The sequence below is a fragment of the Rhinolophus hipposideros genome (assembly GCF_964194185.1).
Source record: "Rhinolophus hipposideros genome assembly, chromosome: 11".
NCBI classification, from domain to species: Eukaryota; Metazoa; Chordata; class Mammalia; order Chiroptera; family Rhinolophidae; genus Rhinolophus; species Rhinolophus hipposideros.
Window position 1 is genome coordinate 72,466,453 of NC_138057.1, and position 15,979 is coordinate 72,482,431.

General features: G+C 40.6%; 1 protein-coding gene across 11 annotated transcripts in view; it reads left to right on the plus strand.

Moving 5' to 3' along the window:
* MRRF (mitochondrial ribosome recycling factor) overlaps positions 1-15,979 on the plus strand; it is a 54,662-nt gene that overhangs the window by 2,766 nt on the left and 35,917 nt on the right. For 3 of the 11 annotated variants that reach the window (XM_081067005.1, XM_081066998.1, XM_081066999.1), the window contains exons 2-5: positions 930-973; positions 2,173-2,384; positions 5,647-5,802; positions 9,803-9,921. In XM_081067005.1, coding sequence (XP_080923131.1) covers positions 2,201-2,384; positions 5,647-5,802; positions 9,803-9,921 — 459 coding nt within the window. In that variant the 5' untranslated portion in view covers positions 930-973; positions 2,173-2,200. Of the gene's footprint in view, positions 1-929; positions 1,004-2,172; positions 2,385-5,646; positions 5,803-9,802; positions 9,922-15,979 lie in introns of all 11 variants that reach the window. The other 8 variants (XM_081067004.1, XM_081067002.1, XM_081067003.1 and 5 more) reach the window with 5 other exon arrangements.

Consider the following 15,979-nt stretch of genomic DNA (forward strand, 5'->3'; position numbering starts at 1 on the left):
TCGACTTCTGTGCTGAACTGAGTGTTAATATGCAGGTCTTTAAGGTAAAGGGTCCAAGGGACTGCCTTTATTGAACTTCCACTTTGAAATGTCCTGACTTCTGTGCAATTAAAATCTACTCCTTAAGCATTTCAGTAATGTGGTTTATTTATACAGTTGGCTTCCGGTTCACGTGTACTGGGTCTGCTTTTGGGTGCTGCGTGTTCTGTCAAAGGTTGTTTATTTCTAACCCAATTTGATTTCCTGTTGCTTTGTGGATTGGTTGTATGACCTGCAACAGGAACACCAGGAAACCTGTCTTAAATGGAGCAGCTGGCTTGAGACCCTGTAAATTAAAAAACAAAAACCACACATTTTTATACAGCCATATTTGGATGTGTGGTTTAGGTATTGGCTATATTAGGCGAACATCTAGATATAGAAACCTCACTTAGAGCCAAACTTTTGTGAATGATTTTGCCAAAATAGAGCAGAGCTATTAGCTCCATGCCCTTGGACCGTGCCAGTCTCTTTGAGCCTCAGTTTTTCCATCTGTAAAATGGAGATTATGATTTTACTTTTTTTGGCATTATTAAGAGGATTAAATGAAATAATATGGATAAAACAAGCAGCTCAGTCTTGACCTCAGTAGTAGCTACTAATAATAGAGAAGAAGAGGAAACACTGTTCCTTTGTTGTTTTTTTTAAATCCAGATCTGTTTTTACTGATTTCCTATACCAATCACGGACATCTAGCATCCCTTACCATTAAAAATCCCATCAGGAGGAATTATTTGCCTTTGTGCTACTCATTTGCTTCGCTTTTAACAGATAACGATAACGACAGCTAGCTCTTATTAAGCAGTGCTGTGTTCCTGGCACTGTGCTAGGGGCTTTACACGTATTCACTATGTCGTTTTAAGATCAGGATTATTTTTCTCATTTTGCAGATGAGGGAACTGATGCCCAGAAAGATGGAGTGACTTGCCCAAAGGTGATACTTACAACTGAGTCTAAACTACCTGTGCGTCAGTAATGACATGCAAGATTTCTTTATTGTGTGTCACCCTGTCATGGAGGGTTTTGCAAGGGAAAGTGTCAAAGCTATCCTTTTTGGGGGGCTCCGGCTGTCTGCTTGCCCCTGTGCCACATGTTTTACCTGCATAAACGCATTTATTTTTATGCTTCCCAACCTATGTAAAAACTAATTATCCCCATTCGACACGAGCGGAACTCAATGGGCAGAGACGTTCAAGGGCATTTAGGAGGTGGTGGAACTGGCATTGGATTCCAGGTCTTCCTGAGTGCGAAGCGATGCTCCTACTCAGTCTTTTATCTGCATCCAAATTTTAGGAGAGGATTTTGTTTTTTTAAATGAAGCAGGGGACTGATTTTCAAAGATAGTAGCTTCCAGATATTTGAGGCTAATTGTTCTTAATTTTTAGCTGAGTGATAGCCAGGTTCCTGGCAGAAGCTACGTTTGCCAATTAGCTAGGACTATGTGCACTCAGAGGTAGCTGTGGGCTCTAACATCTTTCCATAGTCCGAGCCCTCAGAAGTGTAACTTCTGTTAACACAGAGATGGGTGGCATTTTCCAGAGCTTTAGTTCTATAACATGGAAGGCCCCAAACCTCAACCATGCTTCAGACTCACATTAAAGTGCATTCTAATTGGTAATCAGTTTATAAGGAACCAAAGAAAATTTTAATTCAATGCTGTCGTGTGAATTTTCCAGTCATTTTATGCCTGTTGAAATGGTTTTCTTATTTAGTTCAAAGTCTCTTCCAGTGCTCTGCACTCTCCCTCTTTATAGTATAACTTTATCAAGACTTTGTTCCTTTTCTCCTGTAAGGATTTAATTAGCATCATTAAAGAGTTAGGCTGCTGTGCATTTGCTGAACTCTGTGTTCCTTGTGTACTAAGATGCATTTGCTGCAGTGGAGAAAGCATGGCAATTTGGAGTCCTACAGACTGTGGGCAAGTTACTTAAATCTCTGTGAGCCTCAGTTTCTTTGTCCTGTAAAATGGGACTAATCATATTTCCTTGTACAGCTGTTAGGAAGAAGATTAGAGATAAATTGGGTAGCATATAGCTCAGTTTATAAGAGTTGTTTGATAATGGGCACAGATTATCTTCTGAAGTTGTAATAGAGTGTTTTACTTAGATCTCCTTTTTGTCTTATTCTTTTTAGTAGGTGTTCACAAGGATTGTCCTCAGTCATGGCCTTGGGTTTAAGGTGCTTCCGCTTGGCCCACCCTGCTGTTTGCAACTCCCTTGCAGCCTTGACCAGACCTGTTTCAGAAGTTGTGCTGAAGACAGTGAATGGAAGACAAAATAACCACCGGGAATCCATGGCCTATCCAGCTGTACCAACCCGTCATTTCGCTACCAAGAAAGCCAAAGGTAGAGACATGTGACCTCCTCACCCCTTTCTTGTATGTAGCCCTTGAATGATCATAGCTGGAAGGATCTCACAGATGTACTGAATTTCTCCCTGTGCCGCATGAGAAAATGGTGTCTCAGATACTACAACTCATTAGCTGAAAAGGTCGCAGCGACAGAGAACCTAGGGTCTGTTTTCTCATTCCCATTCTGCCTCATATGTTACCATGGCTCAGAAAATGCCTAATTTCTTTCTTTGAGATTTACAATTAGAGGAGTAAGTGCCAAGCAAACCAGGATGCTTGAGGCAGGGATCAACATATTTTCTCCTTATAGGAAGATCTGTGTTGGAAGTAAAATTAAAACCAGAAGGCTGTTGGGTAAGGGGTATTAGAGCTGTGGTTTTAGATGGATGATCTTAATGGTTTGTGTCATCCAAGAATGAGACTTTGATATACCCCAGGTCTCAGCTTAAATGTCACTTCTCAGGGAAGCCTTCCCTGACCTCTTAGGCTGGGTCAGGTCCCTTGTTACATGCACTCGTGCACATTGTTATTTTACCTTTGATGTACTTAGCACAGCACTCATTAATTATTTAATTAATTATAGGTTTGGTTATGCTTTGGTGTATGTCTTCCATGCTGGGCCCAATGAGGATAAGGCCTATGTTTTTCTTGTTTAGCACCTAACAGGGCCTGACACATAGTATGTATCAAAAAATTTTGTTAAGTGAATGAGTGACAGAAAATTGTCAAGCAGACCTGCCATTTGCATAGTGCAAATATCAGGAGTCCACTCCCAAGGTTGGTGCTAGAAACATGCTATGAGTATTTTTTTCCATTGACTTTCCGTTTATCGTTTTATGTAGGTTAATAGGAAAATTAACAAGTTGCTGAAAGGGCCTTAATGCTTAGAAGACTTACATTCTGTTAATAGTGACAATAGTAATCACTTTTGATCTGTATGTTGCATTAAATTTTTTTTTTAAAGATTTTATTGGGGAACAGTGTGTACTTCCCAAGACTTTTTTTTTCCCCCAAGTCAAGTTGTTGTCCTTTCAATCTTAGTTGTGGAGGCTGCAGCTCAACTCCAGGTCCAGTTACCGTTGCTAGTTGCAGGGGGCGCAGCCCACCATCCCTTGTGGGACTTGAGGGGTTGAACTGGCAACCTTGTGGTTGAGAGCCCACTGGCCCATGTGGGAATCGAACCGGCAGCCTTCGGAGTTAGGAGCATGGAGCTCCAACTGCCTGAGCCATTGGGCTGGCCCTACATTAAATTTTTAAAAAATTGATATTAATTTAATCCTTATAATTATCCACTGAAGAAATTTATAATTTTCCAGGGAAGAAAAAATTCTTGTAATTATCAGTGAAGCACAGGTCTCATCATTTTGCAAATGAAGAAACTGAGGTACATGTGTGACATTTGCCCATGGTCATGTCTAGTTTGTGACAGGACTGGAAACGGGGGGGGCTTCTGATGCCAGCAGCATTGCAGGCTTCTAGTAGTAACTAGACGTTAGCTCCAGTATGTGAGCAGCATCTGCTCATATTTAACTGGCTATTTAGTGTTTGTCTTGTTTGAGTGCCTCTTTAAAACATTGGTTTCACTTTTTCTTTTAGTTTTATTGGATTTCTATATTAGGAATGCTAATTCTTTGTTGATCTATAGGTACCTATTTCGATTTTATTTCATGGTGTCTTTTGTATCAGGTTCCTTACCTGTAAATTTTTAACATGCATACTTGGTTAAAAAAATCTAAAGTTGAAAAAATGATTTCCATTGTTTCTAGCTTCTATTGTTGCTCTTGGAAAGTATGCTATTATTTTAAACTTTGATGCTTTGTGGTTAATTTGTCTGTTCTTGTTGGCCATTTTCAAGATCTTTTTGTCCTGGCTTTTCTGCATTCACAAGCTGTTCTGGGTATGAATTTGCTTTTGTTATCCTATTTGGAAGTTGTGTTTCTGAACCTGAAGATTTGCATCTTTCATCAGTTCTGAAAATTCTAAGCCTTTAGCTTGACTTAAGGGCAATGAGGTTTCAAGCATGATGGGGACGAAAGCAAATAAATGATTAAAAACAAAAGCATTTTTCTGCTCACTAGTTGGTTGCATTAGGGAAAACATTTAAATGGCTTATGCCTCAGATTTCTCATCTGTACAATGGGGACAATAATAATCTCTGTTCTTCCTACCTCAGAGAGCTGCTTTGAGTATCTAATAGAAGAACGTACTTGAAATTCATTGCAAATTAATATGCTATACAAATAGCACAGGGTGTAGCTCACTGTAGATGTTCAGTAAATTTTGTTGTGAACGAATCTCAATAAATGTTTGTCAAACATTTAGTAAATGAACAGCTGTAGGATAGTATTAGTTAAATATATTTAATTTTTTCTCCTCCCACCCTCCATAAAAAAAAAGCAAGAATATTTGTATTACTCAGCAGAGCAATCTATGTATATACACATGACAGAAGGTATGTGAAAAATCATCATGATGGTTTAGACATAACATATAATTTTGCTCAGCTCTCAGTGCTGTTGATTTTCTAAAATGTTAGCCATTGTCGCTACCACTGGTGGTGTTTATTCTTTCTGAACTACGGTTGTTCTGTTTGTACCAGCCATTAAATACTTCGCATATCCTTGTCTTGGTCTACCTTTTAAAATGAATTAATGTATTTCCTTTGTCTCCAACTAGATTTTCTGGAGGTAGCCTAATGGAAAGTTCATAGGTTTAAAATCAGGCAGATCTGGGACCAAATCTTGGCTTTACCATTTCATGACTTTGTGACATTAGGCAGGTCATTTTAGTTTTCTCATCGTCTGTTTATTTTTCTGAAAAATAAGGAAATAATTCACTTGTGGAGTGCCTGTCATATGAATAGTGCTCTTTTAGATATTTGAATACTTAATTTGTATCCTTGTAGCAACCTAGCAATATTGCTAGTATCCCTGTTTCACAGGTAAGGAACCTGATACTCAGAAAAGTAGAGTCACTTGCCCAAGGTCGTAAAGCTGGTTTGCATCATAGCCAGGATTTTCATGTGGGGAATCGCGTTATAAAGCCTGTGCCTTCACTAGTGTCTGAGAAAGTGGTTAGCACAGTGCAGAGTACCTAGTAGACAGTAAATGGAGGCCTTTTTTTAGGGCAGTGATAATGTTCTATAATTTTCCAGCACTTGGCATTTTTCCCTGCACATAGTAGGCATTTCTTCACTAGTTGTTTATTGTCTCTGTTTATGCTGCTGTTCTTTTATTCATTGAATGTTGACTTTCTAGCCAAAGGGAAAGGACAGTCCCAAACGAGAGTGACTCTTAATGCTGCCTTGGTTGAAGATATAATCAGCTTGGACGAGGTGGAAGAAGAAATGAAGTCTGTGATGGAAGCACTGAAGGATAATTTCAATAAGACTGTAAATATAAGGACCTCACCAGGTTAGTGACTGAACCAGTCTTTTGGAGAAGGGCATAGTGAGAAGAACATGGCTTTGATAGAGCTGGGTTTTAGTTCCAGCTCTGATCCTTATTAACTGGTGACCATGGGCAGTTACTATACTTTTCTGGTCCTCAGTTTCCTTGTCTAATTCCTACCTTATAGCTTTGGGGTGGGTATTAAAATAAGTGAGGGAACATATGTAATGTGGTTTTAGCATAGCGATGGGTTAACCCTCCGTTTATTTATCCATTCAGCAAATATTTGTTTACTATGAACTAGGCATTATGCTGGTACACAGTGGTGAACAAAAACGGGCCTGGTCTTTGCTGTTACGGAATCATACTCTCAAAAAATGGGAATTTTTTTACGACTATAATAAACACTATGTATAATTCTAGGTATATTTTTCCTATTTGGCCGTTCTTATCCTTTGCTGGGAACCAACTGGCTGCAAACCTGCCCACCCGAGGCATTTCTGTACCCCTGAGCTTGACCAGGAAGATTACGTTTGGGTTAATAACTTCCTGAAACTGGCTTTCTAAGTGGGAAATGTCAGAACTGTCTAGGAGAACTGTTTGCAGATGTGATGGAAGAAATGAGTTGTCAGCTAATGGTGCAGGCAGGCAGGAAAAATCCAATTGCTGTTAAATTGGCCTTTTGGAAATTGTCATCATCCTAGAGTCAAGCCTGGGACCCCCTCTGAAGGTATCTGTGGGAGCTCGGGCTGTTTCCACTCACGTCTTGGTTTGGATAGTTCGTAAGGAAACTGGAAAATATTTCATGAACTTGTTCTTAAGAAAACCAAGTGAAAAATATACAGCTCCGTTTATAAACACCAGCAGAAACATGCTGAGTTCAGAGACGAGATCCACTGTGAAACCAGAAGACCATTCCGTCATTTGTCAGCCTTTAGACTCGGGCATTTCGGCCTTTGCTGACAGTAGAGCGTGCCATTCAATCTCTCCCAACTGTTTATTTTAAACTTGCTTATTATTTTAGGTATGAAACTGATAAAGTGCTTTGTCTCCCCTGTGCCTTCTGGCCTGTTAACATTCTGCAGCCGAAACCAGAGAGCTGTTTGAGAGGAGCTCAGGGAGAAATGTGATCCTTAAAATTAGCCAGCAAGCTTCACTCTTGTTGAACTTAAAAAGATGATGGGCCTGGAAAGAGGTTGGGAGTGTAATTTGTTAAATGTTAACCTCTGAGAAAATGAGGGGCAGGAATGAGGCTAAGGGAGATTCTCGCTGGGGACAGATTGAGGGAAAGGATTTGATGCATTATGTCGCTATGGATTTAGGGAATGGGAACACCACAGTTGCATACTGGGAAGCCCATGCTGGGGCTTCTGTGGCAGAGGATCTTGTGGCAAACCAGGAAGGCTGAATTAAGACCCATTTTCAAAAGGCCTCTCATTGGTATTTCCTTTTTGTTTCTTTCTCTTTAGGGTTATGTTTGTGTAACGTTCTGTGTAGAACTTGGGGCCATGAAGACACTGGGTGAAACAGACAGAACTTAGCCAGTCTTTTGTGGCCAGATTCTTCCATATCATCTTTCATTACTATCTGAACCAGCAAGCACTTTTCTTCTTATACCTCCATCTCTCTACCAGCAGTTTCTGTCTGCAAGAGAGTTGATTGTTTTTAATAGTTGTCTAAGATACGGGTTTATTCATTTGTTCATTCTTGCCCTCCCTCATCCATCCATCCATCCATCCATCCATCCATCCATCCATCCATCCATCCATCCATTCATCAAAGCATTATTGAGTTCTTATTTTGTGCTGATTAATAATAGGTGCTATAGATACAGAAAGAAAACACATTGCTTTTACCTTTCAAGAGCCTAGAGCCTAATGTGAAGGGAAAAATAAACCAAAATGTATAAAATCATATAGTAAAGCAGAGTGGTGAAGACGTTAGCTTTGGAGTTGGTCAGACCTAGGTTTGAATTCAAGCTCCATTATTAGGAGCTCTTGTGACCCTGGGCAAGTTCCTCTCTGTGCCTCAGTTTCCTCATCTGTTAAATAGTGGAACTATCTCAGAGTTATAATGATAATGAAAGCAAATGAATTATAGAAGTGTTTATCACAATTTCTTGCTTGTAGGAAGTGTTCAGCAAATATTGGTTATCATTATTATAGAAGTGTGCATCGTAGGGTGCTTGGGAGCTCCTGGGGTGGGGGGGAGCGGTTGTAATCCAGCCTAGGAGGTCAGATGAGATTTCTGAGATTAGATGCTAATTACAGCGGAGTGTTAAAGAATGAGCAGGAGTTATTTGAACAGAGAAGGGCGTTCTCAGTAGAAGGAAAAATATATGCTAAACGTCTTGAGGCAAGAAAGATCAGACTGTATTAAAGAAATTGTAAATAGGTTTGTTTGGTTAAATCATGGGAGAAAGTCAGGAAGTTATAATAATAATGATTGGTTACTTACATAAGCCAGGACACAGTTACAAGTGCTTTCCATAAACTCTTTTATTTAATCCTGATCACAACTCTGTGAGGTAAGTACAATTTTTATGCCTCGTTTAGCGATCAGGAAACAGACACACAAAAGGTGGAAGGGATCTGCCCAGAGTCACACAAGCAGGGGATGGTAGAGTTGGTATATGAACCCAGGTCACTTGTCTTCCGAATCAGACAAATGAATTTGTCTTCGGGAATTTTTACTGTTATACCTCCAGAACTTTTCCAGATTGAAGCCGGTGGTATCACCACCTTCTCTCTTGTGATGGCATTGAGTACTCTGGTTGAGTACTTCAAATCAGATCTTTGGGCCATAGGATGGTACTGTATTAGTCCAACAACAGTTTTCTGGGACAACTCCCAATTTGTTTAAAAGATCCCTTTCCAACCCCAAATCCCTCTTTCTCTTTGTGTCTTAGAATGAGCCATCCATAAGTGAATCCTACTGTGATTGGTAAGGTTTTTCTTCTAATTTGCATTTGAGTGGGAAATCAAGGAGTTTGAATAATGCCCGTTTTCCATCTGCTTGCCTTATTGGGTTTCTGAAAATTTTGCCCAGGGTTTTCTAGAATTCAGATATGGGTAAAGATCAGATCCAAGATAACACTTAAGTGTTAATAGTTGGTATTTGTTTGTTTCTGAAAGGGATCTATGTACCAAAATCAAGCTGATATAAGGGGGTGGTTTCAGACCTGGCTGCGTGTCAGAATTGCAGCGTGATCTTTAAAAAAATTATAGGCTCCCCCCAAATCAGAAGTTCCTAAGCCCTACAGAATGGGGATTTCTGGGGTGGGCTCAGGAATCTAAATGAAAAAGCTCCCAGATGATTCTGACAACACAGCCAAAGTTGAGTTCCACTGGTATAAGGGAAAGAACTGTGATTGGAATCAGAATTAAACAAACCTGAATTTGTGGATTGGCTCTTGACTGTTTTTCCTTTCATAAGCTCTGTGACCTTGGCCCATTACAACCCCACATCTCATTTTTTTTCTCAGGTGTAAAGTGGAGATAGTAATACAATGTTACAGACTAGTTCTAAGAACTAAAAGGGTTAATAAGAGGTACCCAATTTTACATTTATGCTTATTTTTGGGTGCTTATTGTATACTTGGTAGTTTATATTTAGCTATAATCCTCACTTTAATCCTATAAGGTAGTTATTTTTTGACTAAGTTGGAAACCAAGGTATAAAGACGGTAAGTAATTTGCCTGAGGTTTCCTAGTTAGAAGTGGCAACTGTGTTGGAGGGGTGATCAACTCTTTTCAGTTTTAGCTCTAAAAGTCCTGTGTCACAGGAAACCTCTCGGACCCAGGCAAACCAGGGTGGTTGGCTGCCCTGGTTGCTGGTAAAGACTTCTATCCTAGTTCTGTCAACACTTCAAAGCTCTTTCTATCATGTGACACTGTTGCTCCTATGAAAGCCCCTTGTCTGGTCTTACCATTGATAAGGGATCCCTAAATAGTAGTTGAATCTGAATTAGATGGGGGCTGCTAAGGTCCATCTGAATTCTAAGACCCCATCATTTTTCTTTTAGGATCCCTTGATCATATCACTGTGGTAACTGCTGATGGGAAGCTAGCTTTAAACCAGATTGGCCAGATCTCCATGAAGTCACCCCAGCTGATTCTTGTGAATATGGCCAGCTTCCCAGAGGTAAGGTGGCCTTGCTAAAAGGGTCCTTCTCCTTGGTCTCTTTTGGAATGGAGGAGGTGGGGTCAAGTCAGGGGGAAGTAGTCCCTCCACCTGGGGATGAAACAAGAGAGAAGACATAAGAAAGGAACTTAAGGATAAGGAAAAACTTTTCCTGTTTCTAAACTCCTTTTCTGTTAAACTCAAACACTAGAAGCCAGGCAAGCAATTTGAATACTGAAACAGACCCCATCTAAGAAAAACAACAGTGGCGATGCAGTGATTGGCGCTGGGCCAACATGTAGGGGGCTGTGGTGAACTGGAGAGCCTGTGCCCTGTCTGAAGGAAACAGCCTTTGCCCAGCTCCTGGTGCTCTTTTCCAAGCAGAAATGTAGGTCTGGTGATCAGCGGTACCAGATACTAAGATTTTTATTTCCAGAAGAAGTCAGTAATCCAAATTTTTATGTGGGATCTTTGTTAAATGTTGATAACTGCTGTATTTTGTCGTGTATAATGCGCACTTTTTTGCTCAAATTTGTGAGGGAACAATAAGGATGTGCATTATACACGGGTAGTACTAATTCTGTATCTATGTAAGTGTTTTTAATTCTTTTGTTTATGCTTATGAATTAAAAGTATAACTCTAGAAATCAATAATGATATTTCGCATCAAAATAATACCCTGAAATACAATAGGTTTTGTTGAACTTACAACAAACTTGCAACGACTGTGATGCGTAAATATTGTAAATTTGTTATTGTGCATAAAATTTCTTGTACCTTGTATCTGTTCTTGTGTTTTGTAATTATTTGTTACATAAAACTTCTTGTTTCATATGTTAAAAAATAAATGCTAAAATTCCTTTATAATACAAAAACAAATACATAAATGTAAACAAATAAAAATTTGAATTAAAAAATTAAAACGAAAGATTTTTTCCCCCTGAAAGTTTGGGCCCAAAACGTGGGTGCACATTATACATGGTAGTGCATTATACATGGCAAAATATGGTAATTCACTTTTTTTTTTTTTTAAAGAATATGAGACAAAACACATTAATGAGCCAGGTTTGGCCTATGGGCCACCACTTTGTGACCTCTGCATTAGTATTTGGAGCAGACCCTTTAGAAATTCACATTGCTTTCAGACTGGACTGACCATTGCAGAATATTGCATAGAGCACAGTGCTTTCAAGACTGGAAGGTGGGTTGCTTTAGATCTTTTCAGCCTTGAGGCTACGATTTTAAGTCTAGTTGAGGAAGATAAATGCGCTTTTCCTTATTGGTCCAGTGGGAATTGACCTGGATTGGGAGTCCTAGGGGACCTGGAATCTGGCCCAACTCTGCTACCAGCTGGCTATTTAACCTTGTGTAAGTTGCTTCACTCTCCAGACCTCCATTTCCTCATCTGTTACATGAGATGAAGGAATCTGAAGTCCCTGCTCTGATTGTCTGTTTCAGTGTTTCTCTCCCAAAGACAGAGACCAAAGTTGAACCTGCTGGGTTAGAGATATAAATAAGGAAAAGCCTTTGCTATGAACACTTTCAAATCAGAGGGCGCTTGTAGCTAATGGGCCAAGCACACTTGCCAGGGGGCTGTTATTCACCATTGCCCCATAACCATTCTCCATGCCACAGCCAGAGTGAACTTTTAAAAATACACATTGGATTATGTCATTCCCATGCTTTACATTTGTCAGTGACTTCAAGTAATCTTTAAGAAAAAGACTACTGTGGCTTCGAAGGCTTCGCGTGATGTGGCCCCTGCCTGTCCCTCCCAGTCTCTCCAGGCTTGTGTCACCGTCATCCTTGCAGACTACTCTAGCCACCTTAGCTGTCCTCAGACACATTGCACCATGTGCACCCTCGGGGCCTTTGCACATGTTCTTCCCTTTGCTTGTAATACTCTTCCCTGGCTAATTGCTACTTATATTTGGGATCACAGCTTCAATGTCACGTTCTCAGGGAGACCTTCCCTAATCTCCCCAGTCTAAGTTATTCCTCCACACTGACCTCTCCTATAGAGCACAGTTATTTTTTGTCATTGCACTTATCATTATTAATAGGTACACACTTATTTATGTCTTTATTTTCCATCTCACTTTCACTAAATTGTACGCTGTGAATGTAGGAATCGTATCTGACTGGCTCGTTGTGTTCAGCACCTGAAACAGTGACTGGCACGTGGAAGCACTCAGTGAAGTTTCCTCAAAGGGATGAATATACGTTATTAGGTTGATGGAATGGAGTCACTCATTCCTGGGGTTACTGAAGAGCAGAGAAATGACAAAAAGGGAACTGTCACCTCTTTCCCTTTCTGGCCCCCTCTGAACCGCTGAGGCCTCTCCGCCTGGTTCATCTAATCCCATAGGCACTGCAGGCCAATTTAGGGAATAGCCTCCTAATTACACAGCTTGAAGACCTCATCAGGCAGATTGCTTTTCAGAGCCAGCCACTTCTGTTATTAAATAGCAAATGTCATTCACAGAAGAAACACCTGATTGGCCACCAGAACATCTCATGAGGCAAAAGGAGATATTAACAGCTTAATTTTTCTTAGGAAGTTGGAGTATATTGTCATTTTTCAACCAGAGCCATCTTTGCCATTTCTCCAAGTTGAAATTCTGTGGGTTTGGGAGGGGAGGGGGCAGGAACCTTTATAGGCATCTCACAGAGACCCTTTACAAGGACAGAGTGAGGAAGTGTGAGTTACATTGTCTTTTGAATTCCTTTATCTCATCTGGTGTATATATTAAACAAATAGCCCTAACTAAACATTTCCTTCCTCCCCTTTAGAAGCTGTTCATAGAGTACCCAGGTTCATAGCTTCAAAATGCTGAGCTAATCCTCTCTGTGTTTATGTAATTCCTTTCTGTCTCACATGCGGCTGGCTTTCTTTCCAAACCTGTGCGTTTCTGTGTCATGCTGTGGTGACACGATGCAGATTTACATGCATAATCTTTTCAAATGCATTGAAGACAGAAAACTGTGTTGCATTTGTTTAACATGTGTCCTGCTTGATAAATGATACACACAGTTGCTGCTTTCCATAAACTTGCCTGCAGCTAGAGTTAATGATGGGAAAGAAAAGAAGGGAGTAAAAAAACCACAGCATGATTTGAACAAGGCAAATGAAAAAAAAATCTGCAGGCTCCATTATTGCCCTTGTGGAAGGAAGAAAGCGAACGTGTACTGAGTGTCTACTGTGCACCAGGCACTACTTTCTCGTGTGCTGTTTCATATGATCAACACAGGTCCTCCATGAAATTAAGAATTACTCTGTTTTATAGATGAGAAGACTGAGGTTCAGAGAAGTAAAATATGCCCCTGGTTCACACTGTTGTGATAGAACCAAGATTTGAACATAGATCTGTTTGACACCAAAGCCTGTGTTCCTTTTACCATTCATTCATTCATTTAACAAATATTTTTTAAGTTTCTGCAAGTTACTAGGTTTTATGTGAGGTACTGGAATTCACTGAGGATTCAGACAGATAAGGTCCCTGCTTTCATAGACCTTATATTCTAGGGAGTCATTGAGATATAAAGAAAATGGAAGGCCAGTAATTGAAATGTCACTAACACAGTTGACTTGAACACAAATTATCAAGGACTTGTTTACCTGTCTCCAAAAGTTTTATTATCTTTTGTCGTTTAGCATAGATTATAAGCTTACGAATGGCAATAGCAGACATTGCTAATTGATGACAGAACCCTCTCCTGCCTGACCCCAGGTGGCGTCTATGATAGTTCTCAACATAGTACTCCAAGCTTTACACCAGTTACTCAGTGTTGCCATCTGAGAACAGCCCACTTGCCCTGGGATACCGGTGAGCATCCCTTCAGGGAGAGTAATGGCTAAGATAAAAGATGGAAATGCCGTAGAAATACATGCCTTTTTGTTTGAACCATGAGGAGTTCAGAAGTCATATTGGGAAAATGACTGTCATTCCCTGAGTTTCTGCGTCCTACCTATCAAACTGAAATATATATTTAAAATATTTTGAAGAACTACGTCTTCTAATAGGTTTCTTTGCAAAATGAAACCTCTCTTGATTTATATTTTTTTCTGCATATGAATGGGCACAGAACAAGAAAAGTATAAAATAAGGTTTTGGGGGGTTATATACATGAAGTAAAAGTTAGGAGATGAGTTTTTCTAATAGATCTGAGCCAGTTTATTAATATGCTTATTTAACACGCTTTTACTGAGCACTTACCATGTACCAGGCACTGAGCCTTGTATTGAGAAGATGTAGACATTGAAACATAGTGACTGCCCAGCTCGGTATCAGCAGTGGGTTCTCCTCTGCCTACAGGGGAAGGTTGTATGGAAACACTTGGGTCTGATTGTGAAAGGGAGGTGATGGTGGTAGGGTGTTACCACAATGAGTTATCAGTCATTTGGTGAGAAGTGTCAGGAAAGGATTAGGAGACTTGCGATCAGGCTACCCCTTCAAAGTGGAGATTCTCCCTTTATTGTTAACTTCAGAAGTCTGCGTTTATTTTATTAAGGCAGTTCTCTTGCAGAGGAAACTTTCATTTCTTTATCCAGCTCTTTCATTTACCTTGGCCATACCCTTTATACAGCAGACCTAATTCCAAATTATTTTTGGCAATTTAAAAAACGTCAAATCCCCTTCTGCTACAGTTACTAAGCATATTGAACTAGGAGATCTGGAAGAAAATAGGAACAGAGTGACATCATCGGACTTGGAGTTGAGGAGCCCAGCGTCTTTGCTTAATTCTGCCAGGAAGCGGAAGTATGGCGGGAGAGGTCCTCGCGCCCCTGCTCTTGGCTCTCTGGGAAGACCGTACTTGTGCTTAGGGATGTGACCTTATCCAACAGGTCCCTGTATACATGAGGAAGGGACTGTACTTGGTTATGTCAGAGATCCCTACCAGCTCCAATAGTCTGTGGTCAAGGCACCATTTCAAGAGTTCACTGTTCCAAGCAGTGGCCACACTGTTAGATTCAGTGTACAGCCTCCCTGGATGATTCATCCGCACATAGAAATTCAGGTTGATCTTTTGACTTTATGGTAACACCTTATGTCCCTGCAGAATTAAGGTCATTTTCAGATGAAATAGATAAGCTCTTTAGGCACTCCCTCAAAAACCAAAGCAAACCCTGGAAAAAATGTAAAATAGGTATGCCACACCCCCCATTCTTTTGAACCAGAAAGTCTAGGGAGGAACTCAATGCTGAGAATTGTCCCTGTGAATCAAGGGATGTGGATTGGCTCTGGGCAAACCTAAAATTCTTTGGAAAATGTCAGAGGCCTCATTTTCATGAATTCCACAGTCATGCCAATGATAGTCTCTCTCTCCCACTGCTATCTTTTATCCTTTAGGATTGCTTATCAGCTGTGGTTATACTAGTGCTTGAGGTGAGGTGAGGCGCTTTGGGAAATCGGTATGACACAGTGGGGAGCAGGACTGTTGAGAAGACCCTGGGGGATGTGAGTCAGGACAGCAGTGCCTCAGCTAAGTGATGACAGCAGCTCAGCCTTGTTTGGAGCTTTTGGGCATTCTTACCTTTACATCCCGAAGATATATAATAACTCCCCTTGCCCGGGTGTCACTGTGCGCCAGGCACAGAGCAAGGTGCATTGCTCATACTACCTCCTTGACTCGTCGCTGAGGTGTACACGGCAGCACATGGTCTCAGAGGATGAAATGGAGGCTCAGAAGAGGTCAGGCTTGTTGCCCAGGGTCACACGGTAAGCAGAGCTGGGGTTTGAACTGAGATCTTCCTGACTCCAAAGCCCATGCTTGCAGCCCGTAGACCATGCTGCCTTGCCTGGAGCACACACCAGCAGGGATTCGTTGCTTGTTCCAAAACATGAGTGAGATTGGTGTAAGTGTAGATGCGAATGAGTTAAATTTATTTACTCATTTCAAGTCGGCACTGGTATATTTTGAGTGTAAAATGTCAACTGGAATTTTTAATGTATAAAATCTTTCATCTGTCTTTACACCAATCTTTGCACAGACCAGCCCCCCTCCCTTGAGGATTTATTGTGGTTTTGATCTGTGTTGCCTCAAACCATTGAAATCTTTTCAAAGAAGCAGAGCTGTT